General features: G+C 47.4%; 1 protein-coding gene and 1 long non-coding RNA gene across 5 annotated transcripts in view; both read left to right on the forward strand.

Annotated features, from left to right (window-relative positions):
• crtc3 (CREB regulated transcription coactivator 3) overlaps positions 1–27282 on the forward strand; it is a 94480-nt gene that overhangs the window by 64217 nt on the left and 2981 nt on the right. The window contains exons 7-15 of the mRNA XM_052515963.1: positions 3432–3470; positions 4969–5054; positions 5305–5354; positions 7333–7586; positions 12165–12430; positions 17138–17326; positions 21324–21473; positions 21993–22244; positions 26848–27282. The exon at positions 26848–27282 is cut by the window's right edge and continues 2981 nt beyond it. Of these exons, the coding sequence (XP_052371923.1) occupies positions 3432–3470; positions 4969–5054; positions 5305–5354; positions 7333–7586; positions 12165–12430; positions 17138–17326; positions 21324–21473; positions 21993–22244; positions 26848–27156 (1595 nt within the window). The 3' untranslated portion in view covers positions 27157–27282. The remainder of the gene's footprint in view (positions 1–3431; positions 3471–4968; positions 5055–5304; positions 5355–7332; positions 7587–12164; positions 12431–17137; positions 17327–21323; positions 21474–21992; positions 22245–26847) is intronic.
• LOC127928724 (uncharacterized) lies at positions 23387–26129 on the forward strand. Of its 4 annotated transcripts, XR_008132007.1 has the most exons (6): positions 23387–23569; positions 23638–23739; positions 24085–24186; positions 24743–25048; positions 25525–25966; positions 26034–26129. It is a non-coding gene; the product is annotated as an uncharacterized LOC127928724 (long non-coding RNA). The 4 variants fall into 4 exon arrangements; XR_008132005.1 differs by having other exon boundaries at positions 23387–23739; XR_008132008.1 differs by having other exon boundaries at positions 23387–23739; positions 24153–24186; positions 24845–25048.

Here is a 27282-nt window from a genome sequence, read left to right on the forward strand (position 1 = left end):
TTCGTGAATTCTCATCCGAGTGGAGAAGAGCAACTGAAGCACAAAATTTGTCTGATGCCGAGCAGAAATTACAAGAAACATTTTATAGTATTTGCTTTCTGCTGTGTTTGAGAAGTCAAAGCCCTTTGGATGAGTTACAGCTGCCAGTGCTTGATTTCCTTGCGTTTTTTTGTCCTCTCCGTTCTTGGCCTGTATGCTCCTCACCCCTTTTCTCAGAACAGAGCAGGTAGGCCCATTGCCCTAGCGACTCCAGACTCCACACAGACACAGCGTATACACATGCTGTTCCAGAGCCAGTACTGTTCTTCCTTCAGACAAGCATCTGTCAAAACTTTGCTCATTTGCACAAAGTCTCGTTCACCTTTACTTGTAATTGTCCAAACTCACCAAAAATGACATGACATTCGGTAGCTCCTACCTATTTATGTTTAACTTTATGAGCTGGATTGCCTGTCTTTGCAATTAGTTATTTTTTCGTTTGCTCGTTAGCATATTTAGCTAGCAGCTTCTGTGGAAATTCGCGTTTAAGTGTGCTAATTTTGTTAGCATTCTGGTGATAGATGCCCTTTTTTTTTTGGGAGCCCCCTTGTGTTCTAAACCGGTAATATCGTAACTTCAGGGATTAGAGAAGGGCGGTAGGACTCCATGAAAATCTGGATACCGCCCAACCCTAGTCCAAATATGTATGACATCTTGAAATGAGGGGACTAGATGCATATAAAGTGCTTTTTATTTCCAAACAATAAAATAGATATGTATGAAAATACCCTCAAATAAAAGGTGACATTCTGTACTGTCGTCTCATAAAACATTTGATCTCAAATCCAAAATACTGGAGTATGGAGACAAATTAAAAGTTGTAGCTTTGTTGCCCAGATAAATAAGGAGGAGGAGTGGTGTATGGGACACCGTTTGTTGTGAAGGGATATCGTGTGTGTGTGTGTGTGTGTGTGTGTGTGTGTGTGTGTGTGTGTGTGTGTGTGTGTGTGTGTGTGTGTGTGTGTGTGTGTGTGTGTGTGTGTGTGTGTGTGTGTGTGTGTGTGTGTGTGTGTGTGTGTGTGTGTGTGTGTGTGTAGGCCTACGTTTGTGTGTCCATGCCATGCGAAGGACAGATGGAGTGTAACTGACTGCAGAGCAAGTAGAGACATGCCTTTCTGTAGTACTAGAGCAGTGTTTGTCTAATACCGGAGTTGGTTGAGATACACTTCTGGGTTGCAGGCAGTCAGCCATATGTCGCTAGTATTCCCACTATTCCCATGGGGTTGAGGCTTAAGAATGGGCTGCGGCTTTAAAAAAATAAATAATTTAAAAACGTATTTTGATGACCTAGAAGATCACGACTAAACCCCAAAAGCCTTTAGGAGGGAGGGTCACTGCACTAAATGCACTGACTGTAAGTCGCTCTGGATAACAGCGCCTGACAAAAAATAGTGTGGTAAATGGTCAAATGCAAATACTTGGGAACTACTGGTGCAAACCGTAGCGGCTCACTGCTGCCCCTGCAGGTGAGTGAAGGGTGGTACGTTGCAGCGTACAGTGTCCTATCAGGCCAAGAGGGCTTTTCACCTGTCAGGAGGGTTACAGTGAGACTCTGAGAGGTTGTAAGCCAGTGTTTGATAACCAATCCCAACATCCATCCCGGCAGGCAGACAGACGTGAGTCAGGGCTATGCATGGGAACGTTCAGTAGTTGCGTTCCTTAGGCACCAAACATGGACTGAAATGAGGAAAGACTACGGTAACTGGATTTTGTAAGAAACACTCAATATTTTCTTGTTGCAAAACATTTTGCTACGTTGTGCCCTCATGGACACGACCCACGACAAGGGCACAACTCCAGTCTGCAGTGGATGCAGAGGGTATGCTGCTTTAAATCACTGATTGGTTTAGACCTGGGAACACGTATTTGTGAACTAGCCATCCAATCAGAAGGGCAAAAACTTGGACTATGGGCTTAAAGGACGGGAGTTGTGCACCTTAGAACTGATCCCAAACCAACATCTCATTGTCTTCTTCTGGTATATTTAATTATGTTGTGCTATCAGTACAAGCCTTGAGCTCAAATCCTTACTACAGTGATTCTGTCCCACAGTAAGAGTGGCGACGGCAGACAGACATTTTTTGTCCGGTCTCGTTTCACTCCGTGGCATCTCTCCAAGAGGTCTCTGTGACTGGTCACATTTGAGAGGAGATTAAGGCGACGTTGGACTCCCCGCCCATTGCCTTCTCTCCATGCCGGTTGGCTAAGTGGAGAGCTGGGCATAAAGTTGTGGACCGTTCGAATAGAAATATGCCATGTAGAACAAACATGCCTCTCTGATGTGAACAAGGAATCACGTTAACTGCTCTATTCATGACATTTCTATCTGAAACGGTCCACAACGTTTGTCTACTGAACGTGGTCCAGGTTCTTGAGAAAGGGGAAGAGGGAGACAAAGGACAGAAGAAGAGGGAAAGAATGGGGGAGGACGATGGTAGGAAAAGAGGAAGAGAGAATGCAGGAAATGGCGGGTAAAGAGAACAAGAAGGGAAAGAGGCAGTTATTAGCGGCTTTGAGAGAGAGAGAATATGGCAGAAGGGTTAGAAGAGGGAGAGGCAGAGTGAACTAGGAAAAAAAGAGAAGTTAACAGAAAGTGGGGAGGATCGGACGCCTGGCAGCCAGCCTGCAGTGTGTGAGGAGAGCGGAAGAGGGTGAGAGTGAGTGAGAGTGAGGAAAAAGAAAGAGGTTCTGTTCTCAGTGGGAACTGATCTTTGTGGCGAGGGAAAAACAATGGTCCTCTCTTTGTTCTCACTGGGATTGTGGTCACTTAGCCAATAATTCTTTTTTTACCCTCTTTCTTCCGCTCTCTCCCGCCATCCCCCCCTTCCTCTCCCGCCATCCCCCTTCCCCTCTCCCGCCATCCCCCTCCCTCTCCCGCCATCCCCCTCCCTCTCCCGCCATCCCCCTCCCTCTCCCGCCATCCCCCCTCCCTCTCCCGCCATCCCCCTCCCTCTCCCGCCATCCCCCTCCCTCTCCCGCCATCCCCCCCCTCCCCCTCTCCCGCCATCCCCCTCCCTCTCCCGCCATCCCCCTTCCTCTCCCGCCACCACCCCCCTCCCTCTCCCGCCATCCCCCTCCCTCTCCCGCCATCCTCTCCCGCCATGGGAGTCGTCTTATATAACATGATTCCAATGTTAAACCCAGCTGCCGTGTTTTAAGAAGTGGTAATATATTCATATTGAAGGTAAAATGCCTGCTGCTGATGCCCAAAGGGTTGATTATTTTGTCAGTGACGTGAACACAGTGGGCCGGATCTGAACAGCTGGTGAAAGTATGTGATTGTCTAATGTTCCTCTACTTTCTTCACCCCTTCCCTCTCTCCCCCTCCTTTCTCTTGCTCTCTCTCCTCTCCTCTCCTGATCTCTCTCTCTCCTGCGGGGGCGGGAGTGCAGCCAGTGTGAACGAGGCGGAGGTGGACGGCTCTGGAGATGGTGAGTTGAACCTCCTCCCCCCTCTTCCTCATCCCTGATTCCATCTCTCCCAACACAAGTGTAGAAGAGGCTTCTGCTGCCCCCTAGCTCCCACACCCCTAGATCTCTGGCCATAATGTGTGTGTGACGGTGCTTGCCACTGGATGTGTTACTGCCTGGTATATGTACAGATGTGTCAGCGTACAAGACGTGCTTCATTCACAGCATCGTTGACCTTTACTACCCAATACCTGAATGGACACACACACTGCCTAGGCATCCTGCATGCAGATCCCCTGAGTCATTGTGTGTCTCAAAATGCATGGTATCGTGCTCCGTGCACGGGAGGGTCGGAATATGTGTCCAAATCAAAGTAGGCGAAATGGCACATGGAGGGCACTTCTCAAATGCGTACTCTATTTCTACATATTTTGAAGCATGCATCGATGCAAGCTTCAAAGAAAAATGATGCAACCACGTAAAAAATGATGCAACATTTCTTGAAATTAATGTTGGCCATTATTTGAGCTGAAGCGAGAGAAAATACACTCCGACTTCAGAATGAAATGTTGCCTATTCACATCTCATATGTTGCCTGACGACAATATTTAATCTTGATATGTTAATAAATCCATGCTGTGTTAATTCTGGCATGTTTACCTGCCTACGTACCGTAGCTCGCAAGCACATAATAAGTCAATAGGGCTAATTACTAGTACTGTTAACTTGCCACATAGTCACAAAGAATTGTTAGCTACCCATGAAGAATTTAGGTCATTTTTGCCTGTTTAACTAGCTGTCTAACTAGATTATTACGATTCACATATCTAGCTGATAATTAGGAGGAAAAACATTTGCTTTGTGTGTATCTTGGAAGAAGGTTCAGTGAATGGGGAGGTGCAGCGTGAGGTAATACAGTAGGGGGAGGTGCAGCGTGAGGTAATACAGTAGGGGGAGGTGCAGCGTGAGGTAATACAGTAGGGGGAGGTGCAGCGTGAGGTAATACAGTAGGGGGAGGTGCAGCGTGAGGTAATACAGTAGGGGGAGGTGCAGCGTGAGGTAATACAGTAGGGGGAGGTGCAGCGTGAGGTAATACAGTAGGGGGAGGTGCAGCGTGAGGTAATACAGTAGGGGAGGTGCAGCGTGAGGTAATACAGTAGGGGAGGTGCAGCGTGAGGTAATACAGTAGGGGAGGTGCAGCGTGAGGTAATAAAGTAGGGGGAGGTGCAGCGTGAGGTAATACAGTAGGGGGAGTGCGAGTGCTCATCAAATGTAATGTGTTATGCATTCTCCGTACTCGTCCTCACAAGAACGTACTCAAGAGAACGTGGTCGGAGAATGAGAGTGTGGAGCACGGTAGTATGTCAATTTAAAAAAACATTGTGTCCGAACACTTGATAACCTCTAGTCTAGATTGATCTGCAGTCTTTTGATCTTTCAGTAGGTGTGAATAACTAGAGATCTGTGTGAGGAGTTGATTATCTCTAATCTCTCTTTCTCCCCCTCCTCCTTTCTCCAGTGTTCTCCTTCCCATCTCTGTCTAATGAGGAGGGTCTGATGGGTGTCAGCAAGCCCCTGCCCAAGCAACTGTGGGAGGCCAAGAAGGTGTGTGTGCATGATGAGTGTGTCATCTCTCTTTGGTTGGAGAGAGGGACACGGGGGGGGGTTGATTAAGACATAATGACAGACATGGAAGCCTTTTGGGATGAGATCATGCTGATGGGAAAAGCTGCAGTACTAATGAAGACATGCTTCCAATACACATCATTCTGCCTCATGTTCTAGAACCATAACACTTAGACTGTTGACTAAATATTCCAGTAGTTAGATTAGTCTGATTGTTTCTCTATTATAGGTTCAATCCCTCTCATCACGGCCCAAATCCTGTGAAGTGCCTGGAATCAAGTGAGTCTTCAGGATCCATCTTCCATCCACTCATACAGGGCACTATGTTTAAACAACAATCAGTCATCATTATGAGCCAAGTTGTTTGTGATTCTCAATGACAGATGTCAGAGAGGGAGAAAGACTGGGATGTGATCCATATATATGTGTGTGTGTGTGTGTGTGTGTGTGTGTGTGTGTGTGTGTGTGTGTGTGTGTGTGTGTGTGTGTGTGTGTGTGTGTGTGTGTGTGTGTGTGTCAACATTGTGGATGTGCGTGTCAACATAGTCTGTCAACATTGTGTGTGTATGTGTCAACATTGTGGATGTCTGTATCAACATATTCTTTCAACATTTTGTGTGTTTGTTGGGTCTAGCAGTGCAGTACAGTGGGCTGCTGGTCACTACTATAGAGCAGTGAGTCTGTTATCTCACTGAGGGCTTGAATGAACAGGGATGCAAATGTTCACTTGCTGGTACATTTAAAGGGGAAGTCCACTCACAAACATGGTTTTCCACATACAAATATTACTTCTCACCAATGCTATTATTGATAACATTTTTTTTTGTATATTTCACTTAGAATATGTGGACAACTACAAATACCTAGGTGTCTGGTGAGACTGTAAACTCTTCTTCCAGACTCACATTAAGCATCTCCAATCCAAAATTAAATCTAGAATCGGCTTCCTATTTCGCAACAAAGCATCCTTCACTCATGCTGTCAAACATACCCTCGTAAAACTGATCATCCTACTGATCCTCGACTTCAGGCGATGTCATTTACACAATATGCCTCCAACACTCTATTCAACAAATTGGATGTAGTCTATCACATTCCCATCCGTTTTGTCACCAAGGCCCCATATACTACCCACCACTGCGACCTTCATATTTGTCGCCAAACCCACTGACTCCAGGTCATCTATAAGTCTTTGCTAGGTAAAGCTTCGCCTTATCTCAGCTCACTGGTCACCATAGCAGCACCCACTCATAGCACGCGCTCCAGCAGGTATATCTCACTGGTCACCCCCAAAGCCAATTCTTCCTTTGGCCGCCTCTCCTTCCAGTTCTCTGCTGCCAATGACTGGAACGAACGGCAAAAATATCTGAAGCTGGAGACTCTTACCTCCCTCACTAGCTTTAAGCACCAGCTGTCAGAGCAGATCACTGCACCTGTACATAGGTCATCTGTAAATAGCCTATCCAATCTACCTAATCCCCATACTGTATTTATTTATTTATTTGTCTTGCTCCTTTGCACCCCAGTATCTCTACTTGCACATTCATCTTCTGCACATCCTACCATTCCAGTGTTTAATTGCTATATTGTAATTACTTTGCCACCAAGGCCTATTTATTGCCTTACCTCTCTTATCCTACCTTATTGGCACATGCTGTATATAGATTTTTCTACTGTATTGTTGATTGTATGTTTGTTTATTCCATGTGTAACTCTGTGTTGTTGTATGTGTCGAACTGCTTTGCTTTATCTTGGCCAGGTCGCAGTTGCAAATGAGAACTTGTTCTCCACTAGCCTACCTGGTTAAATAAAGGTGAAATAAATCAATAAAAAATACAATGCCTTAGCCACACAACAAAAAAGGCCATAACTCCGCCCAAAAGTATGTCACAGATGTTACATTCCCTCCCTTCGAGCACATTGATGTTTGTCATGAGTCTTGTTCAGAACTTAGCGGTTTTCCCTTCGATAGGCCAGCTTCAAAGTCAAAATTGGGTATATTGTAAAAATTCATTCATTTAAGGTTAAGGTTAGGCATTAGGGTTAGCGGTGTGGTTAATGTTAGCGTTGGGTTTAAAATCTGATTTTATTACTTTGTGGCTGTGCCATCTAGTGACTGCTCTGCAGAGCTGCTTCCAGAACAAGATTCATGACAAAAAACGCTGACCTTCTCCCCTCTACCCATCCAGATGCATATTTAACGTTTCCCTTTTAAAATCCACTTCATAATTGGTTTTCTCTCCCGTCTTGTCCTCAGTATATTCCCGTCTCCAGAGCAGAACGCGGGCCTCTCCAACTACCAGGGCTCGTTGAACACGGGCGGTTCCCTGCCAGACCTCAGTAACCTGCACTTCCCCTCACCGCTGCCCACACCCCTGGACCCAGACGACGGGCACCACGGAGGGGGGGGCTACCACCCCAACCTGAGCGGGGGCAGCAGCACAGGCAACCTGCCCGCCGCCATGATGCACCTAGGCATAGGGAATCACCAGGGAGGCTGGACTGAAGGAGGTGTGTGTTTGGGGTGGGGGAGGGGGTGGATTTTTCTCAATTCATCTTTCCTCTCATCTTCTCCTCTAAACTCATTGGATAAGAACCTCAAAAGGGAGGGACCATGGACCTTTTCCTCCAATACGGTTAAGTAAAGGCCTAGAGATGGGTGTGAATGTATGTACTGTGGGAGTGTGGGGATGGGTCTTTTGTCTGTGTGCACTCATGTGAAACCAGGCACAGACACGTACATACAGTGAGGGAAAAAAGTATTTGATTCCCTGCTGATTTTGTACGTTTGCCCACTGACAAAGAAATTATCAGATCAATTAAATATAGAAATGTTGCATTTCCATAAGTATTCCCACCCCTACATGTTAGAATCAGCTGTGAGTCTTTCTGGGTAAGTCTGTAAGAGCAGTGCATACCTGCATTGTACAATATTTTCCCATTCTTTTTTTCTAAATTCTTCATGCTCTGCCAAATAGTTTTTTGAATCAGAAACATTCCATGTTGTCTTGGTAACCAACTCCAGTGTAGATGTTATTGTCCTGCTGAAAGGTGAATTTGTCTCCCGGTGTCTGTTGGTAAGCAGACTTAGCCAGGTTTTGTTGTAGGGTTTTGCTTTAGCTTAGCTCTACTCAGTTTAGTTTTTATCCTAAAAAACTCCCTAGTCCTTGCTGATGACAAGCATACCCATAACATGATGGAGCCACCGCCTTGCTTCAACATATGAGGAGTGGTACTCAGGAATGTGTTGTGCTGGATTTGCAACTAACATTCAGGACATAAAGTTAATTTCTTTGCAAGATTTTTTGCAGTTTTACTTTTTAGTCCCATATTGCAAACAGAATACAAATATTTTGGAGTAGTTGTGTTCTGTACAGGCTTTCTTCTTTTCACTCTGTCATTTAGGTTAGTATTGTGAAGTAACTACAATGTTGATCCATCCTTAGTTTTCTCCTATCACAGCCATTACTCTAACTGTTTTAAAGTCACTATTGGCCTCGTGGTGAAATACCTAAACGGTTTCCTTCCTCTCCGTCAACTGAGTTAGTAACACCATCCAAAGTGTAATTATTAACTTCACCATGCTCAAAGAGATATCCACAATGTCTTCTTATTTTGTTTTTGTTTACCCATCTACCAATAGGTGCCCTTCTTTGCAAGGCATTGGAAAACCTCCATGGTCTTTGTGGTTGAATCTGTTTTAAATTCACTGCTCAACTGAGGGACCTTACAGATAATTATACAGAGATGAGGTAGTCATTATAAAAAATCATGTTAAACACGTTTTTTCACGTTTTTTCAGTCCATGCAACTTATTATGTGACTTGTTAAGACAATTTTTACTCCTGAACTTATTTAGGCTTTCTATAACGAAGGGGTTGAATACTTATTGACTGAAGTCATTTCAGCTTTCCATTGTCAATTCATTTGTTAACATTTCTTAAAACACAATTCTACTTTCACATTATGGCCAGTGACACAAAATCTCAATTGAATCCATGTTAAATTCAGGCTGTAACAACAAAATGTGGAAAAAGTAAAGGGGTGTGAATCCTTTCTCAACACAGCGTGTGTGTAGATGTTTGTATGTGTGCAGATGCTGTGTGTCCTCACCCGGTGCGCTGGGGGGGCCCTCGGCCCATCTGCTGGTTTATGTGAAAGGGATCCTGGGGGTTCATGGCACTCGGGTGTAGAGCCGAGTCCAAGTTGGTTCTGTGCAGTAGGAGAAGATGGAGGGAGGAGGATGGATGGATGGAGGGAGGAGGAGAGGAGAGGAGGAGAGGATGGATGGATGCAGGGAGGAGGAGAGAGAGAGGAGGAGAGGATGGATAGATGCAGGGAGGAGGAGAGGATGGAGGGAGGGAGGAGGAGAAGGAGAGGATGGGTGGAGGGAGGAGGAGAGAGAGGATGTTAGTTTTCTGACCCAGTGGTGGAGAGAGGCATTTTACAGTGATACAGCCTGAAATTGGCCAAGGCACTAGAACAGTCTGCAGCACCCGGCCTCACCCTACTAGAATCTGAAGTCAAATGTCTACTGTTTGCTGATGATCTGGTGCGAGGCTGAGGATGCCTCCAGGCTAGGTCAGAGAGTCATTCTCAATAATAATAAAACAAGGGCCAGCAAGCCAAGACCTTCACATTGGGAGTTTTCTGAACCACATGATTTAATATAAAAATATATTTACAAAAAAAGGCATTAAAGGCCCAGTGCCAAAAAAAATGGGATTTTCCTGTGATTTATATATATTTCCACACTGTGGTTGGAATAATATTGTGAAAATTATGTTAATAGCCTTTTAGTGGTTTGAAGGGAGAGTAAAGTGAATATAGAGGGATGTCTTTATCCAACCCTCCTCCCTCTGAAATCTACCACTATCCAATCACTCCTCTCTCTCAAACCCTCTAGCTCTCTCAAACCTTCTCGCTCTCTCAAACCCTCTCGCTCTCTCAAACCCTCTCGCTCTCTCAAACCCTCTCGCTCTCTCGAAACCCTCTCGCTCTCTCGAAACCCTCTCGCTCTCTCGAAACCCTCTCGCTCTCTCGAAATCCTCTCGCTCTTGTGTACTCGCGCTCTCTCTCGTACCCTCTCGCGCTCTCTCTCGTACCCTCTCGCGCTCTCTCTCGTACCCTCTCGCGCTCTCTCTCGTACCCTCTCGCGCTCTCTCTCGTACCCTCTCGCGCTCTCTCTCGTACCCTCTCGCGCTCTCTCTCGTACCCTCTCGCGCACTCTCTCGTACCCTCTCGCGCACTCTCTCGTACCCTCTCGCGCTCTCTCTCGGCCCTCTCGCTCTCTCTCTCTCGGGCTCTCTCTCTCGGGCCCTCTCGCTCTCTCTCTCTCTCTCTCTCTCTCTCTCTCTCTCTCCCTCTCGCTCTCTCTCTCTCTCTCGCCCTCTCGCTCTCTCCTCTCTCTCTCGGGCCCTCTCGCTCTCTCTCTGACCCTCTCTCTCTGGCCCTCTCTCTCTCTCTCGCTCTCTCTCTGACCCTCTCTTTCTCTCGCTCTCTCTCTGACCCTTTTTTCTCTGACCCTTTTTCTCTGACCCTCTCTCGCTCTGACCCTCTCTCGCTCTGACCCTCTCTCGCGTTCTGACCCTCTCTCGCTCTGACCCCTCTCTCTCTCGCTCTCTTTCTGACTCTCGCTCTCTCTCTGACCCTCTCTCTCTCGCTCTCTCTCTGACCCTCTTTCTCTCTCGCTTTCTCTCGGACCCTCTCTCTCTCTCACTTTCTCTCTCTCTCTCTCACTTTCTCTCTGACCCTCTCGCTTTCTCTCTGACCCTCTCGCTTTCTCTCTGACCCTCTCGCTTTCTCTCTGACCCTCTCTCGCTTTCTCTCTGACCCTCTCTCGCTTTCTCTCTGACCCTCTCTCGCTTTCTCTCTGACCCTCTCTCGCTTTCTCTCTGACCCTCTCTCGCTTTCTCTCTGACCCTCTCTCGCTTTCTCTCTGACCCTCTCTCGCTTTCTCTCTGACCCTCTCTCGCTTTCTCTCTGACCCTCTCTCGCTTTCTCTCTGACCCTCTCTCGCTTTCTCTCTCTCTCTCTCTCTCTCTCTCTCTCTCTCTCTCTCTCTCTCTCTCTCTCTCTCTCTCTCTGACCCACTCTCTCTCGGACCCTCTCTAACCCTCTCTCTCTCGAACCCTCGCTCTCTGACCCTCTCTCTCTTCCTGACCCTCTCTCTCTCTCCTTCTCTGATTGTTGGGATATTAACAAATGGGGTCCTGTGTGTGTATCTGGGTGGGGATTGGAAAACCGAATGCAGACATAACATCCACATTATCTTGCGTCTCACAAGACTCCTTTTAACCAAGCAGCACTGTTCTCTCCTCCTTGCAGTTAATGTCAAACCAATGATGCTTCCCTTTATTTAATCAGGCAATCTGCAGTTCAAACAAAAGCAAAGCATCACCCTGACACTTTTTTGGTTAACCAGCTAGTGCTGGGGCTGGATGAGTGTAACACTCAAATTCATAGAGAGCGCTAAGGATATAAGCGCAAAATGATGCTATACAGTGCTTGTTTTCAATTAATTTGTTTAAGCTTATATTTGGGGTTTTGATAGGGTTAAACAGGCATTTATAATTTGAAGTATATTCTTCAATAATCAATGGCTATATGTTATTATTTAAATGTCCAAAACTTGATGTAGTAATCGTAGATTGCCACTTTAAAAACCATAATGAGTTTATTGGCATGATGAAATGCATTTGCACATAGTGCTATAATACAAACCATTCAGAAATGGAAGCAATCACAAAAATAAGTAAAAAATGTTTAAATCAATTCTTCCTCTGATGAATCAGTGTGTGGAGATCTTTGTATTTAATAGAACGTGTGTGTGTGTGTGTGTGTGTGTGTGTGTGTGTGCGTGCGTGCGTGCGTGCGGTAGACTAGCTGTTAAGAGCATTGGGCCTGTCTCTTTGCTAAATGACTACAGTGTGTGTAGGCACACCTGATAACAATGCTGCATACTACTGATCCATGACCTGGTGCAGAGGAGGGACATTAGGAAATGGGAATTAAATACTCCAAACTGTTAATAATAGTCTGTGGTCTGAATGTGTGACTCAAAAGCCTTCTGTCCCTTCCTTCTTCTAGGTCTCTCGTCCTCTCTGAGCAATCCTTCCATCCAGAACTCTCTCCAAAACTCCCAGCTGCACTCGTCCCTCAGCAATCCCTCCATCCACTCGTCCCTCCGTCTGACGTCCCTCTCCAACCCTCCGCAGGGAACCATGAGCAGCTCGCCTCGCCGCCGCCCGGCTCCCATCAGCCCCCTCACTCTGTCACCCGGCACCGAGCAACGGCGGGGGCTTTCCAAGCAGCTGTCTCCCACAATGTCCCCCTCACTGTCCCCCATCACACAGGTACACACACAAAAACTCAGGGGAAAAAAAGAAACGCCCTCTCACTGTCAACTGCATTTATTTTCAGCAAACTTAACATGTGTAAATACTTGTATGAACATAACAAGATTCAACAAATGAGACATAAACTGAACAAGTTTCATAGACATGTGACTAATAGAAATGGAATAATGTGTCCCTGAACAAAGGGGGGTCAAAATCAAAAGTAACAGTCAGTATCTGGTGTGGCCACCAGCTGCATTAAGTCCTGCAGTGCATCTCCTCCTCATTGGACTGCACCAGATTTGCCAGTTCTTGCTGTGAGATGTTACCCCACTCTTCCACCAAGGCACCTGCAAGTTCCCAGACATTTCTGGGGGACATGGCTCTAGCCCTCACCCTCCGATCCAACAGGTCCCAGACGTGCTCAATGGTTTGAGCTCCCGGCTCTTTGCTGGCCATGGCCTGTCTTGCATGAAATCACGCACAGAACGAGCAGTATGGCTGGTGTCATTGTCATGCTGGAGGGTCAGGATGAGCCTGCAGGAAGGTTACCACATGAGGGAGGAGGATGTCTTCCCTGTAACGCACAGTGTTGAGATTGCCTGCAAGACAACAAGCTCAGTCTGATGATGCTGTGACACACCGCCCCAGACCATGACGGACCCTCTACCTCCAAATTGATCCCACTCCAGAGTACAGGCCTCGGTGTAACGCTCATTCCCTCGACAATAAACGTGAATCTGACCATCACCCCTGGTGGGACAAAACCTCGACTCGTCAGTGAAGAGCACTTTTTGCCAGCCCTGTCTGGTCCAGCGACTGTGGGTTTGTGCCCATAGGCGTTGTTGTTGCCGGTGATGTCTGTTGAGGACCTGCCTTACAACAGGCCTACAAGCCCTCAGTCCAGCCTCTCTCAGCCTATTGCAGACAGTCTGAGTACTGATGGAGGGATTGTGTGTTCCTGGTGTAACTCGGGCAGTTGTTGCCATCCTGTACCTGTCTGCAGGTGTGATGTTCGGATGTACTGATCCTGTGCAGGTGTTACCCCTGGTCTGCCACTGCGAGGATGATCAGCTGTCCAGCCTGTCTCCCTGTAGCGCTGTCTTAGGCATCGCAATTTATTTCCCTGGCCACATCTGCAGTCTTCATGCCTCATTGCAGCATGCCTAAGGCACGTTCACGCAAATGAGCAGGGACCCTGGGCATCTTTCTTTTGGTGTTTTTCGGAGTCAGTAGAAAGGCCTCTTTTAGTGTCTTAATGACCGTTTCATTACTGTGACCTTAATTGCCTACTGTCTGTAAGCTGTTAGTGTCTTAATGACCGTTCCACAGGTGCATGTTCATTAATTGTTCATTGAACAAGCATGGGAAACAGTATTTAAACCCTTTACAATGACAATATGTGAAGTTATTTTGATTTTTACAAATTATCTTTGAATTACAGGGTCCTGAAAAGGGGACGTTTTTAGTCATACTTGCCTTCGCAATACACAGACACACACACACCTCACTACTTACTTAGCTCGCTTTCCCCGGTTAGACAGGCAAGCCAGCAACCGGTTGCCAGTTCGAATCCCGGGTCTGACTGAAAAAATCTGTCAGGAAGTGAACTGGCAACTGGAGGTATCAAATCCTGCCGCTGTGCCATTACTCAAGGCACTTAACCCCCCAAAACAACTGCTTCACGGGTGTCCAGTGTGGCAGCCCCCTGCTCAAACCACTCCAACCTGTATACTGTTGAGGTCAGAAGTTTACATATGCCAAATACATTTAAACTCAGTTTTTCACAATTCCTGACATTTTAATCCTAGTCTTAGGTCAGTTAGGATGACACTTTATTTTAAGAATGTGAAATGTCAGAATAATAGAGAATGATTTCAGCTTTTATTTCTTTCATCACATTCCCAGTGGGTCAGAAGTTTACATACACTCAATTAGTATTTGGTAGCATTGCCTTTAAATTGTTTATCTTGGGTCAAACGTTTCAGGTAGCCTTCCACAAGCTTCCCACAATAAGTTGGGTGAATTTTCCTCCTGACAGAGCTGGTGTAACTGAGTCAGGTTTGTAGGCCTCCTTGCTCTCACACGCCTGTTCAGTTCTGCCCACACATTTTCTATAGGATTGAGGTCAGGGCTTTGTGATGGTCACTCCAATACCTTGACTTTGTTGTCCTTAAGCCATTTTGCCACAACTTTGGAAGTATGCTTGGGGTCATTGTCCATTTGGAAGACCCATTTGCGACCAAGCTTTAACTTCCTGACTGATGTCTTGAGATGTTGCTTCAATATATCCACATCATTTTCCTCCTCATGATGCCATCTATTTTGTGAAGTGCACCTGTCCCTCCTTCAGCAAAGCACCCCCACAACATGATGCTGCCACCCCTGTGCTTCACGGTTGGGATGGTGTTCTTCGGCTTGCAAGCCTCCTCCTTTTCCTCCAAACATAACAATGGTCATTATGGCCAAACAGTTCTATTTTTGTTTCATCAGACCAGAGGACATTTCCCTAAAATGTAGGATCTTTGTCCCCATGTGCAGTTGCAAACCGTCTGGCTTTTTTATGGCGGTTTTGGAGCAGTGACTTCTTCCTTGCTGAGCAGCCTTTCAAGTTATATTGATATAGGACATGTTTTTACTGTGGATATAGATAGTTTTGTACCTGTTTCTGCCAGCATCTTCACAATGTCCTTTGCTGTTGTTCTGGGATTGATTTGCACTTTTCGCACCAAAGTACTTTTATCTCTAGGAGACAGAATGCATCTCCTTCCTGAGCGGTATGATGGCTGCGTGGTCCCATGGTGTTTATACTTGCGTACTATTGTTTGTACAGATGAACGTGGTACCTTCAGGCGTTTGGAAATTACTTCCAAGGATGAACCAGACTTATGGAGGTCTACAAATTATTTTCTGAGGCCTTGGCTTATTTATTTTGATTTCCCCATGATGTCAAGCAAAGAGGCACAGAGTTTGAAGGTAGGCCTTGAAATACATCCACAGGCACACCTCCAATTGACAAATTATGTCAATTAACCTATCAGAAGCTTCTAAAGCCATGACATAATTTTCTGGAATTTTCTAAGCTGTTTAAAGGCACAATCATCTAAGTGTATGTACATTTCTGACCCACTGGAATTATGATACAGCGAATTATAAGTGAAATAATCTGTCTGTAAACAATTGTTGGAAAAATTACTTGTGTCATGCACAAAGTAGATGTCCTAACCGACTTGCCAAAAACTATAGTTTGTTAACAAGAAATTTGTGGAGTGGTTGAAAAACAAGTTTTAATGACTCCAACCTAAGTGTATGTGAACTTCCAACTTCAACTGTATGAGGGTCTTTCAGAGGGGTTGGGTTAAAGCTCAAACTGCTGTCAGAGTTTGAGAGTTCTGTGCTAAACGGATTTCTTGCTGGCCAACAAGTAGGTGATATTTAGCTCGAACTGTGTGCATAACTGCATGCTATAAGATACACAAACTAGCAAACTAACAGTTTTGGGAATCAGTTTTTTTATTTTTTATATAATAATAAATAAAAATACAAATAGATTTAAGTTTAAATTTAGATGGATTTATTTACATTTATGAAGTGTTTTATTTATTAGTAGATTTTATAGACTGCAGATGACCTTTATCATGATGCTTTCAGTAGCCCAAGTGGACCATTGGCGTGGATGATTGACTAGCCCACATGGTGTCCAAATCCTCCCTGGTCCGTAGGCCAGTGAGAATGTCGAGCCCTTTCTTCCTATAACCAGGAAAGACCCTTGAGGTTAGAAACCCCTTGTTGGGAGGGCAACATGGCAACTTCATGTATACGGTGTTTTTGGGGAAAGTCCTCAGTGGTTTAAGGCTAACCTGATACGCAGCCAAATACTAGTGCATCTTTTGATTACTCTAATTGCATCCCTCCGTTCTCCTTTTCTTAAATCTGACATGACCCCACCCTCTCTCCCTCTAACCCCCTCCCACCCTCTCTCCCTCCAACCCCCCTCCCACCCCCTCTCCCTCTAACCCTCCCTCCCACCCTAACCCTCCCTCCCACCCTCTCCCTCTAACCCTCCCTCCCACCCTCTCTCCCTCTAACCCCCCCCCTCCCCCTCCCTCCTTCCCACCCTCTAACCCTCCCACCCCCTCCCACCCTCTAACCCTCCCTCCCACCCTCTCTCCCTCTAACCCTCCCTCCCACCCTCTCTCCCTCTAACCCCCTCCCACCCTCCCACCCTCTAACCCTAACCCCCTCCCACCCTCTCTCCCTCTAACCCCTCCCACCCCTCACCTTCTCTCCCTCTAACCCTCCCTCCCACCCTCTCTCCCTGTAACCCCTCCCTAACCATCCCTCCCTCCCTCTCTCCATCTAACCCTCCCTCCCACCATCTCTCCCCATCCCCCTCCCTCTAACCCTCCCTCCCACCCTCTCTCCCTGTAACCCTCCCTCCCACCTTCTCTCCCTCTAACCATCCCTCCCTCCCTCTCTCCATCTAACCCTCCCTCCCACCATCTCTCCCTCTAACCCTCCCTCTCTCCCTCTAACCCTCCCTCCCACCATCTCTCCCTCTAACCCTCCCTCTCTCCCTCTAACCCTCCCTCCCACCATCTCTCCCTCTAACCCTCCCTCCCACCCGTCCCCCTCTAACCCTCCCTCCCACCCTCTCTCCCTCTAACCCTCCCTCCCACCCTCTCTCCCTCTAACCCTCCCTCTTTCTTTTCGTCTTTTTTTCAGGGGGTTGCCTTGGACACCAGCAGCTTACCAATGGAGCCTCCCCCTCCCTACCCTCTCTACCAACAGCTACACCAACAGTCCCAGCATTCAATGGGGCAACAACAACAACGCCAGCAACAACGTCATCATCATCATCAACAGCAGCCAGTGTCCCCTCTGCAGAACATCTCTCTGGACTTCAACTCTGGTGTAAGTGTTTGTCTGTGTGTCTGGATATGTCTATGTTCTAAAGCCAAATACATATCCAAAAACTGTCTAGAGAAATGTACTACAGCCTGGATTAGTTGAGAAATCATCCCTTTGAACAGTGTATCCATTTAGGGAAACACTTGTATATGCAGATAGTATCTCTGAGTCTTTGCCCCAATGTTGTATGTCTCATACACTTCTGTTGCTGGCCTAGTGTCTAATGTCAGAGACTGTTGGCGTGCTCTGATAAGGAGACAGGGATATTATTCTGCTTCAGTACCACTCCACACACACACACACACACGCAGTCAGTCAGGAAAGCTAAGGCCAGCTTCTTCAGGCAGTTTGCACACAACTCCGCAGTTCTGGGACACTGTGAAGTCCATGGAGAACAAGACACAGCTGCCCACACACACACACACACACACAAAACACAATAAGCACACTCACACGGCTGGCCACACACCTCGGCCACACAGCTCCGCCCCAGCCTCACCCAAGCCTCTCCACACACAAATCCAGATAGCAGCTGCAACACCTGGACCCACAAACAGCACATCTGGACCCGCTACTATCACACAGCAACCCCTATTACCAGCCTGTTCAACACACACCCCAAGGACACAGTCATCCCCCTCTTCAAAGGGGGAGACACCCTGGACCCAAACTGCAGACCTATATCCATCCACACAGGTCACTGACCATCTCGAATCCCACCACACACACATACACACACACACACACACACACACACACAGACAGACAGACAGACTTTGCAGACAGACAGACAGACAGACAGACAGACAGACACACAGACACACAGACAGACAGACAGACAGACAGACAGACAGACAGACAGACAGACAGACAGACAGACAGACTAGACTCAACCATTTCCTGGAACCCAAATGTTATTTGTCTAACTCTGTAGTCTGTGGTTGATAAACACCAAATTCGTGGAAGGAAGGAAGCAGACCCAAATTCAAAAGGACTAAAAACATCCTTGGTTACATCACAAATGGAACCCTATTCCCTACACAGTGCACTACTTCTAACCAGAGCCTTATGGGTAGGGCTCAAAAGAAATGCACTAAATGGTAGCGATGCTCTATTAGAGCCATTTGTAGGTAGCTAAATGTTACTAACTTGGTAAATCACTGCATTAGACCTGGTAACTAAACTCCCAGAGCACTGTCCATTCTGTCGTCTCCTAATCCACCTCTTCTCTCTCTTCATCTGTCTCCTCCTAATCCATCTCTTCTCTCTCTTCATCTGTCTCCTCCTAATCCATCTCTTCTCTCTCTTCATCTGTCTCCTCCTAATCCATCTCTTCTCTCTCTTCATCTGTCTCCTCCTAATCCATCTTCATCTGTCGTCTCCTAATCCATCTCTTCTCTCTCTTCATCTGTCTCCTCCTAATCCATCTCTAATCCATCTCTTCTCTTCATCTTCTCCTCCTAATCCATCTCTTCTCTCTTCATCTGTCTCCTCCTAATCCATCTCTTCTCTCTCTTCATCTGTCTCCTCCTAATCCATCTCTTCTCTCTCTTCATCTGTCTCCTCTTCTCTCTCTTAATCCATCCTCTTCTCTCTCTTCATCTGTCTCTCTCATCTGTCTCCTAATCTCTTCTCTCTCTTCATCTGTCTCCTCCTAATCCATCTCTTCTCTCTTCATCTGTCTCCTCCTAATCCATCTCTTCTCTCTCTTCATCTGTCTCCTCCTAATCCATCTCTTCTCTCTCTTCATCTGTCTCCTCCTAATCCATCTCTTCTCTCTCTTCATCTGTCTCCTCCTAATCCATCTCTCTCTCTTCATCTGTCTCCTCCTAATCCATCTCTTCTCTCTCTTCATCTGTCTCCTCCTAATCCATCTTCTCTCTCTTCATCTTCTCTCCTAATCCATCTCTTCTCCTCCTTAATCTGTCTCCTCCTAATCCATCTCTTCTCTCTCTCTTCATCTGTCTCTCCTAATCCATCTCTTCTCTCTGTCTCTCATCTGTCTTCTCTCCTAATCCATCTTCTCTCTTCATCTGTCTCCTCCTAATCCATCTCTTCATTCTCTCTCTTCATCTGTCTCCTCCTAATCCATCTCTTTCTCTCCATCTGTCTCTCCTAATCCATCTCTTCTCTCTCTTCATCTGTCTCCTCCTAATCCATCTCTTCTCTCTCTTCATCTGTCTCCTCTAATCCATCTCTTCTCTTCATCTGTCTCCTCCTAATCCATCTCTTCTCTCTCTTCATCTGTCTCCTCCTAATCCATCTCTTCTCTCTCTTCATCTCTCCTCCTAATCCATCTCTTCTCTCTTCATCTGTCTCCTCCTAATCCATCTCTTTCTCTCTTCATCTGTCTCCTCCTAATCCATCTCTTCTCTCTTCATCTGTCTCCTCCTAATCCATCTCTTCTCTCTTCATCTGTCTCTCCTAATCCATCTCTCTCTCTCTTCATCTGTCTCCTCCTAATCCATCTCTTCTCTCTCTTCATCTGTCTCCTCCTAATCCATCTCTTCTCTCTCTCTTCATCTGTCTCCTCCTAATCCATCTCTTCTCTCTCATCTCTTCATCATCTCTTCTCTCCATAATCCATCTCTTCTCTCTCTTCATCTGTCTCCTCCTAATCCATCTCTTCTCTCTCTCATCTGTCTCCTCCTAATCCATCTCTTCTCTCTCTTCATCTGTCTCCTCCTAATCCATCTCTTCTCTCTCTTCATCTGTCTCCTCCTAATCCATCTCTTCTCTCTCTTCATCTGTCTCCTCCTAATCCATCTCTTCTCTCTCTTCATCTGTCTCCTCCTAATCCATCTCTTCTCTCTCTTCATCTGTCTCCTCCTAATCCATCTCTCTCTTCATCTGTCTCCTCCTAATCCATCTCTTCTCTCTCTTCATCTGTCTCCTCCTAATCCATCTCTTCTCTCTTCATCTGTCTCCTCCTAATCCATCTCTTCTCTCTCTTCATCTGTCTCCTGCTAATCCATCTCTCTTCTCTCTCTTCATCTGTCTCCTCCTAATCCATCTCTTCTCTCTCTTCATCTGTCTCCTCCTAATCCATCTCTTCTCTCTCTTCATCTGTCTCCTCCTAATCCATCTCTTCTCTCTCTTCATCTGTCTCCTCCTAATCCATCTCTTCTCTCTTCATCTGTCTCCTCCTAATCCATCTCTTCTCTCTCTTCATCTGTCTCCTCCTAATCCATCTCTTCTCTCTCTTCATCTGTCTCCTCTAATCCATCTCTTCTCTCTCTTCATCTGTCTCCTCCTAATCCATCTCTTCTCTCTCTTCATCTGTCGTCTCCTAATCCATCTCTTCTCTCTCTTCATCTGTCGTCTCCTAATCCATCTCTTCATCTGTCTCCTCCTAATCCATCTCTTCTCTCTCGTCATCTGTCTCCTCCTAATCCATCTTCTCTCTCTTCATCTGACTCCTCCTAATCCATCTCTTCTCTCTCTTCATCTGTCTCCTGCTAATCCATCTCTTCTCTCTTCATCTGTCTCCTGCTAATCCATCTCTTCTCTCTTCATCTGTCTCCTCCTAATCCATCTCTTCTCTCTCTTCATCTGTCGTCTCCTAATCCATCTCTTCTCTCTCTTCATCTTTCTCCTCATAATCCATCTCTTCTCTTTCTTCATCTGTCTCCTCCTAATCCATCTCTTCTCTCTGGAGGGGTGCCTGACTCATCTTTCTCCTCATAATATCATCTCTTCTTTCTTCATCTGTCTCCTCCTAATCCATCTCTTCTCTCTCTTCATCTGTCTCCTCCTAATCCATCTCTTCTCTCTCTTCATCTGTCGTCTCCTAATCCATCTCTTCATCTGTCTCCTCATAATCCATCTCTTCTTTCTTCATCTGCCTCCTAATCCATCTCTTCTCTCTCTTCATCTGTCTCCTCATAATCCATCTCTTCTCTCTTCATCTGTCTCCTCCTAATCCATCTCTTCTCTCTCCATCTTTCGCTCCCCCATATCTATCTCCACGTTTCTCCATCTCTCCCTCTTCTTCCCACAGCATAACAACATGGCGGCGTTCTTCAATGACCCGTTCATGGACCCACAGTTCTCCAGTCGCCAGGCCAAGGCACTGTCCTACCAGGTAAACCACCGGGGAGAAGTCTCTAGAGAAGGATCCTCCGGAAAGGACTTCATTCCCTCATTCACAGTTAGTATCTGAAGTTTTTTTTAAGTTCAGTGATGGGTTTAGGCCTGCCAAAGTGAATTAAAGGGATAGTTTACTCAAAAATGGCACAAATCGCATCAGCACTGTTTTTGCACTGTTCAGAAAGTGCTTCTTCTTCAAAACTTGACTGCTGACAAGCATAATATTTTGGGACTGTATTAACAGTGGACTAATGAGCAAAATACTAAATGATTGTTTGAGAACTATCCCTTTTAAAATGTCTTAGTTGATGGGTAGAAGTTTTAGGGGTGTAATTGTGGCAACCAGATATTTGTAGTTCTATGATATATCATGTGCTGTGGAGTAGTGAACCAAGTCCGCTCAAGAGTATGCTTGGTTTGGTCATTGGTTGGTCATCTGGAATGGTTGTTTGTTATTGATTGGTCATCTGTAATGGTTGTGTTTGACCTTTGCCCCCCCCCCCATCACCACTATCTATTTTCTCTCTCTCCCCTCCCATCCCTCCTCTCCTGCCTCTATCTCTTCCTGCCTCCTCTTCAGTTGGACCAGTTCAGCATGTTGGAGAGTGCCATGAGCCAAATTGCAGGCGGTTCGTGTTTCGACCCGGCCTCACCCTCTTCCTCGCCCCTATACTGCTCGCAGGCCGCCCTCATGGGCCTGGGTGGGAGCCACGGCAACTTGCAGGACCAGCTGCAGCAGATGAGACCCAACAACAACTACAACTGCAGTGGAGGGGTGCCCAACATCATACTGACTGGTAGGTGGAGGGGTGCCCAACATCATACTGACTGGTAGGTGGAGGGGTGCCCAACATCATACTGACTGGTAGGTGGAGGGGTGCCCAACATCATACTGACTGGTAGGTGGAGGGGTGCCCAACATCATACTGACTGGTAGGTGGAGGGGTGCCCAATATCATACTGACTGGTAGGTGGAGGGGTGCCCAACATCATACTGACTGGTAGGTGGAGGGGTGACTGGTAGGTGGAGGGGTGCCCAACATCATGACTGACTGGTAGGTGGAGGGGTGCCCAACATCATACTGACTGGTAGGTGGAGGGGTGCCCAATATCATACTGACTGGTAGGTGGAGGGGTGCCCAATATCATACTGACTGGTAGGTGGAGGGGTGCCCAATATCATACTGACTGGTAGGTGGAGGGGTGCCCAATATCATACTGACTGGTAGGTGGAGGGGTGCCCAATATCATACTGACTGGTAGGTGGAGGGGTGCCCAATATCATACTGACTGGTAGGTGGAGGGGTGCCCAATATCATACTGACTGGTAGGTGGAGGGGTGCCCAATATCATACTGACTGGTAGGTGGAGGGGTGCCCAATATCATACTGACTGGTAGGTGGAGGGGTGCCCAATATCATACTGACTGGTAGGTGGAGGGGTGCCCAATATCATACTGACTGGTAGGTGGAGGGGTGCCCAATATCATACTGACTGGTAGGTGGAGGGGTGCCCAATATCATACTGACTGGTAGGTGGAGGGGTGCCCAATATCATACTGACTGGTAGGTGGAGGGGTGCCCAATATCATACTGACTGGTAGGTGGAGGGGTGCCCAATATCATACTGACTGGTAGGTGGAGGGTGCCCAATATCATACTGACTGGTAGGTGGAGGGGTGCCCAATATCATACTGACTGGTAGGTGGAGGGGTGCCCAATATCATACTGACTGGTAGGTGGAGGGGTGCCCAATATCATACTGACTGGTAGGTGGAGGGGTGACCAATATCATACTGACTGGTAGGTGGAGGGGTGCCCAATATCATACTGACTGGTAGGTGGAGGGGTGCCCAATATCATACTGACTGGTAGGTGGATGACTGGTAGGTGGAGGGGTGCCCAATATCATACTGACTGGTAGGTGGAGGGGTGCCCAATATCATACTGACTGGTAGAGGGGTGCCCAATATCATACTGACTGGTAGGTGGAGGGGTGCCCAATATCATACTGACTGGTAGGTGGAGGGGTGCCCAATATCATACTGACTGGTAGGTGGAGGGGTGCCCAATATCATACTGACTGGTAGATGGAGGGGTGCCCAATATCATACTGACTGGTAGATGGAGGGGTGCCCAATATCATACTGACTGGTAGGTGGAGGGGTGCCCAATATCATACTGACTGGTAGGTGGAGGGGTGCCCAATATCATACTGACTGGTAGGTGGAGGGGTGCCCAATATCATACTGACTGGTAGGTGGAGGGGTGCCCAATATCATACTGACTGGTAGATGGAGGGGTGCCCAATATCATACTGACTGGTAGGTGGAGGGGTGCCCAATATCATACTGACTGGTAGGTGGAGGGGTGCCCAATATCATACTGACTGGTAGGTGGAGGGGTGCCCAATATCATACTGACTGGTAGGTGGAGGGGTGCCCAATATCATACTGACTGGTAGGTGGAGGGGTGCCCAATATCATACTGACTGGTAGGTGGAGGGGTGCCCAATATCATACTGACTGGTAGGTGGAGGGGTGCCAATATCAATATCATACTGACTGGTAGGTGGAGGGGTGCCCAATATCATACTGACTGGTAGGTGGAGGGGTGCCCAATATCATACTGACTGGTAGGTGGAGGGGTGCCCAATATCATACTGACTGGTAGGTGGAGGGGTGCCCAATATCATACTGACTGGTAGGTGGAGGGGTGCCCAATATCATACTGACTGGTAGATGGAGGGGTGCCCAATATCATACTGACTGGTAGGTGGAGGGGTGCCCAATATCATACTGACTGGTAGGTGGAGGGGTGCCCAATATCATACTGACTGGTAGGTGGGTGGGGGTGCCCAATATCATACTGACTGGTAGGTGGAGGGGTGCCCAATATCCAATGGATCATATCTGACTGGTAGGTGGAGGGGTGCCCAATATCATACTGACTGGTAGGTGGAGGGGTGCCCAATATCATACTGACTGGTAGGTGGAGGGGTGCCCAATATCATACTGACTGGTAGGTGGAGGGGTGCCCAATATCATACTGACTGGTAGGTGGAGGGGTGCCCAATATCATACTGACTGGTAGGTGGAGGGGTGCCCAATATCATACTGACTGGTAGGTGGAGGGGTGCCCAATATCATACTGACTGGTAGGTGGAGGGGTGCCCAATATCATACTGACTGGTAGGTGGAGGGGTGCCCAATATCATACTGACTGGTAGGTGGAGGGGTGCCCAATATCATACTGACTGGTAGGTGGAGGGGTGCCCAATATCATACTGACTGGTAGGTGGAGGGGTGCCCAATATCATACTGACTGGTAGATGGAGGGGTGCCCAATATCATACTGACTGGTAGATGGAGGGGTGCCCAATATCATACTGACTGGTAGGTGGAGGGGTGCCCAATATCATACTGACTGGTAGGTGGAGGGGTGCCCAATATCATACTGACTGGTAGGTGGAGGGGTGCCCAATATCATACTGACTGGTAGATGGAGGGGTGCCCAATATCATACTGACTGGTAGATGGAGGGGTGCCCAATATCATACTGACTGGTAGGTGGAGGGGTGCCCAATATCATACTGACTGGTAGGTGGAGGGGTGCCCAATATCATACTGACTGGTAGGTGGAGGGGTGCCCAATATCATACTGACTGGTAGGTGGAGGGGTGCCCAATATCATACTGACTGGTAGGTGGAGGGGTGCCCAATATCATACTGACTGGTAGGTGGAGAGGGGTGCCCAATATCATACTGACTGGTAGGTGGAGGGGTGCCCAATATCATACTGACTGGTGCCCAATATCATACTGACTGGTAGGTGGAGGGGTGCCCAATATCATACTGACTGGTAGGTGGAGGGGTGCCCAATATCATACTGACTGGTAGGTGGAGGGGTGCCCAATATCATACTGACTGGTAGGTGGAGGGGTGCCCAATATCATACTGACTGGTACTGACTGGTGGAGGGGTGCCCAATATCATACTGACTGGTAGGTGGAGGGGTGCCCAATATCATACTGACTGGTAGGTGGAGGGGTGCCCAATATCATACTGACTGGTAGGTGGAGGTGGGGGTGCCCAATATCATACTGACTGGTAGATGGAGGGGTGCCCAATATCATACTGACTGGTAGATGGAGGGGTGCCCAATATCATACTGACTGGTAGGTGGAGGGGTGCCCAATATCATACTGACTGGTAGATGGAGGGGTGCCCAATATCATAATGACTGGTAGATGGAGGGGTGCCCAATATCATACTGACTGGTAGGTGGAGGGGTGCCCAATTTCATACTGACTGGTAGGTGGAGGGGTGTCCAATATCATACTGACTGGTAGGTGGAGGGGTGCCCAATATCATACTGACTGGTAGGTGGAGGGGTGCCCAATATCATACTGACTGGTAGATGGAGGGGTGTCCAATATCATACTGACTATTAGATTGAGGGGTGTCCAATATCATACTGACTATTAGATTGAGGGGTGCCCAATATCATACTGACTATTAGATTGAGGGGTGCCCAATATCATACTGACTGGTAGGTGGAGGGGTGCCCAATATCATACTGACTGGTAGATGGAGGGTGCCCAATATCATACTGACTGGTAGATGGAGGGGTGCCCAATATCATACTGACTATTAGATTGAGGGGTGTCCAATATCATACTGACTATTAGATTGAGGGGTGTCCAATATCATACTGACTATTAGATTGAGGGTGATTGACTGGTAGGTGTGCCCAATATCATACTGACTTGAGGGGTGCCCAATATAGACTGGTAGGTGGGGGTGCCCAATATCATACTGACTATTAGATTGGAGGGGTGCCCAATATCATACTGACTATTAGATTGAGGGGTGCCCAATATCATACTGACTGGTAGGTGGAGGGGTGCCCAATATCATACTGACTGGTAGGTGGAGGGGTGCCCAATATATCTGGTAGGTGGACACAATATCATACTGACCGACTGGTAGGTGTAGGGGTGCCCAATATCATACCGACTGGTAGGTGAAGGGGTGCCCAATATCATACTGACTGGTAGGTGGAGGGGTGCCCAATATCATACTGACTGGTAGGTGGAGGGGTGCCCAATATCATACTGACTGGTAGGTGGAGGGGTGCCCAATATCATACTGACTGGTAGGTGGAGGGGTGCCCAATATCATACCGACTGGTAGGTGGAGGGGTGCCCAATATCATACCGACTGGTAGGTGGAGGGGTGCCCAATATCATACCGACTGGTAGGTGGAGGGGTGCCCAATATCATACCGACTGGTACGGTAGGTGGATGGGTGTCCAGCATCAAACCGACTGGTACGGTAGGTGGAGGGGTGTCCAGCATCATACCGACTGGTAGACCAGGGAGTGTGTGTGTGGCTGTGAGGAGTAGAAGTTTCAATGACTTGAGTCACTAACTTCATCCGTCTCTCCTTCTCTCCCCACTTTCTCTTCCTCCTCTCTTTATCCTCTCTCACCTGTCCGTTCCCCCTTTTTCTCCCCCCCATCCCTCCATAGATGACTCCAACCCCAGTCATTCCAAGGACATCAGCAGTGCCATGTCGGCCGGCAACATGGCTGACTGTTTCGACTCGGAGGTGAGCTTCCCACTGGAGGATGAGCTGCGCATCGAGCCCTTGAGCCTGGATGGTCTGAACATGCTCAGTGACCCCGACATGGTGCTCTCTGACCCTTCGGTGGAGGACAGTTTCCGCAGTGACAGACTGTAATCGGGCACGCACACATACACACACAGACTGTATAGGCCAGGTAGCGTGGGTTAAACTTGAATGATCCCCACCTCCCTCACACACTCATGGCATACGTATGCAATTTTTTAAGGCATTTACACACAC

This window comes from Oncorhynchus keta, unplaced genomic scaffold (genome assembly GCF_023373465.1).
Source record: "Oncorhynchus keta strain PuntledgeMale-10-30-2019 unplaced genomic scaffold, Oket_V2 Un_scaffold_3531_pilon_pilon, whole genome shotgun sequence".
Classification (NCBI taxonomy): Eukaryota; Metazoa; Chordata; class Actinopteri; order Salmoniformes; family Salmonidae; genus Oncorhynchus; species Oncorhynchus keta.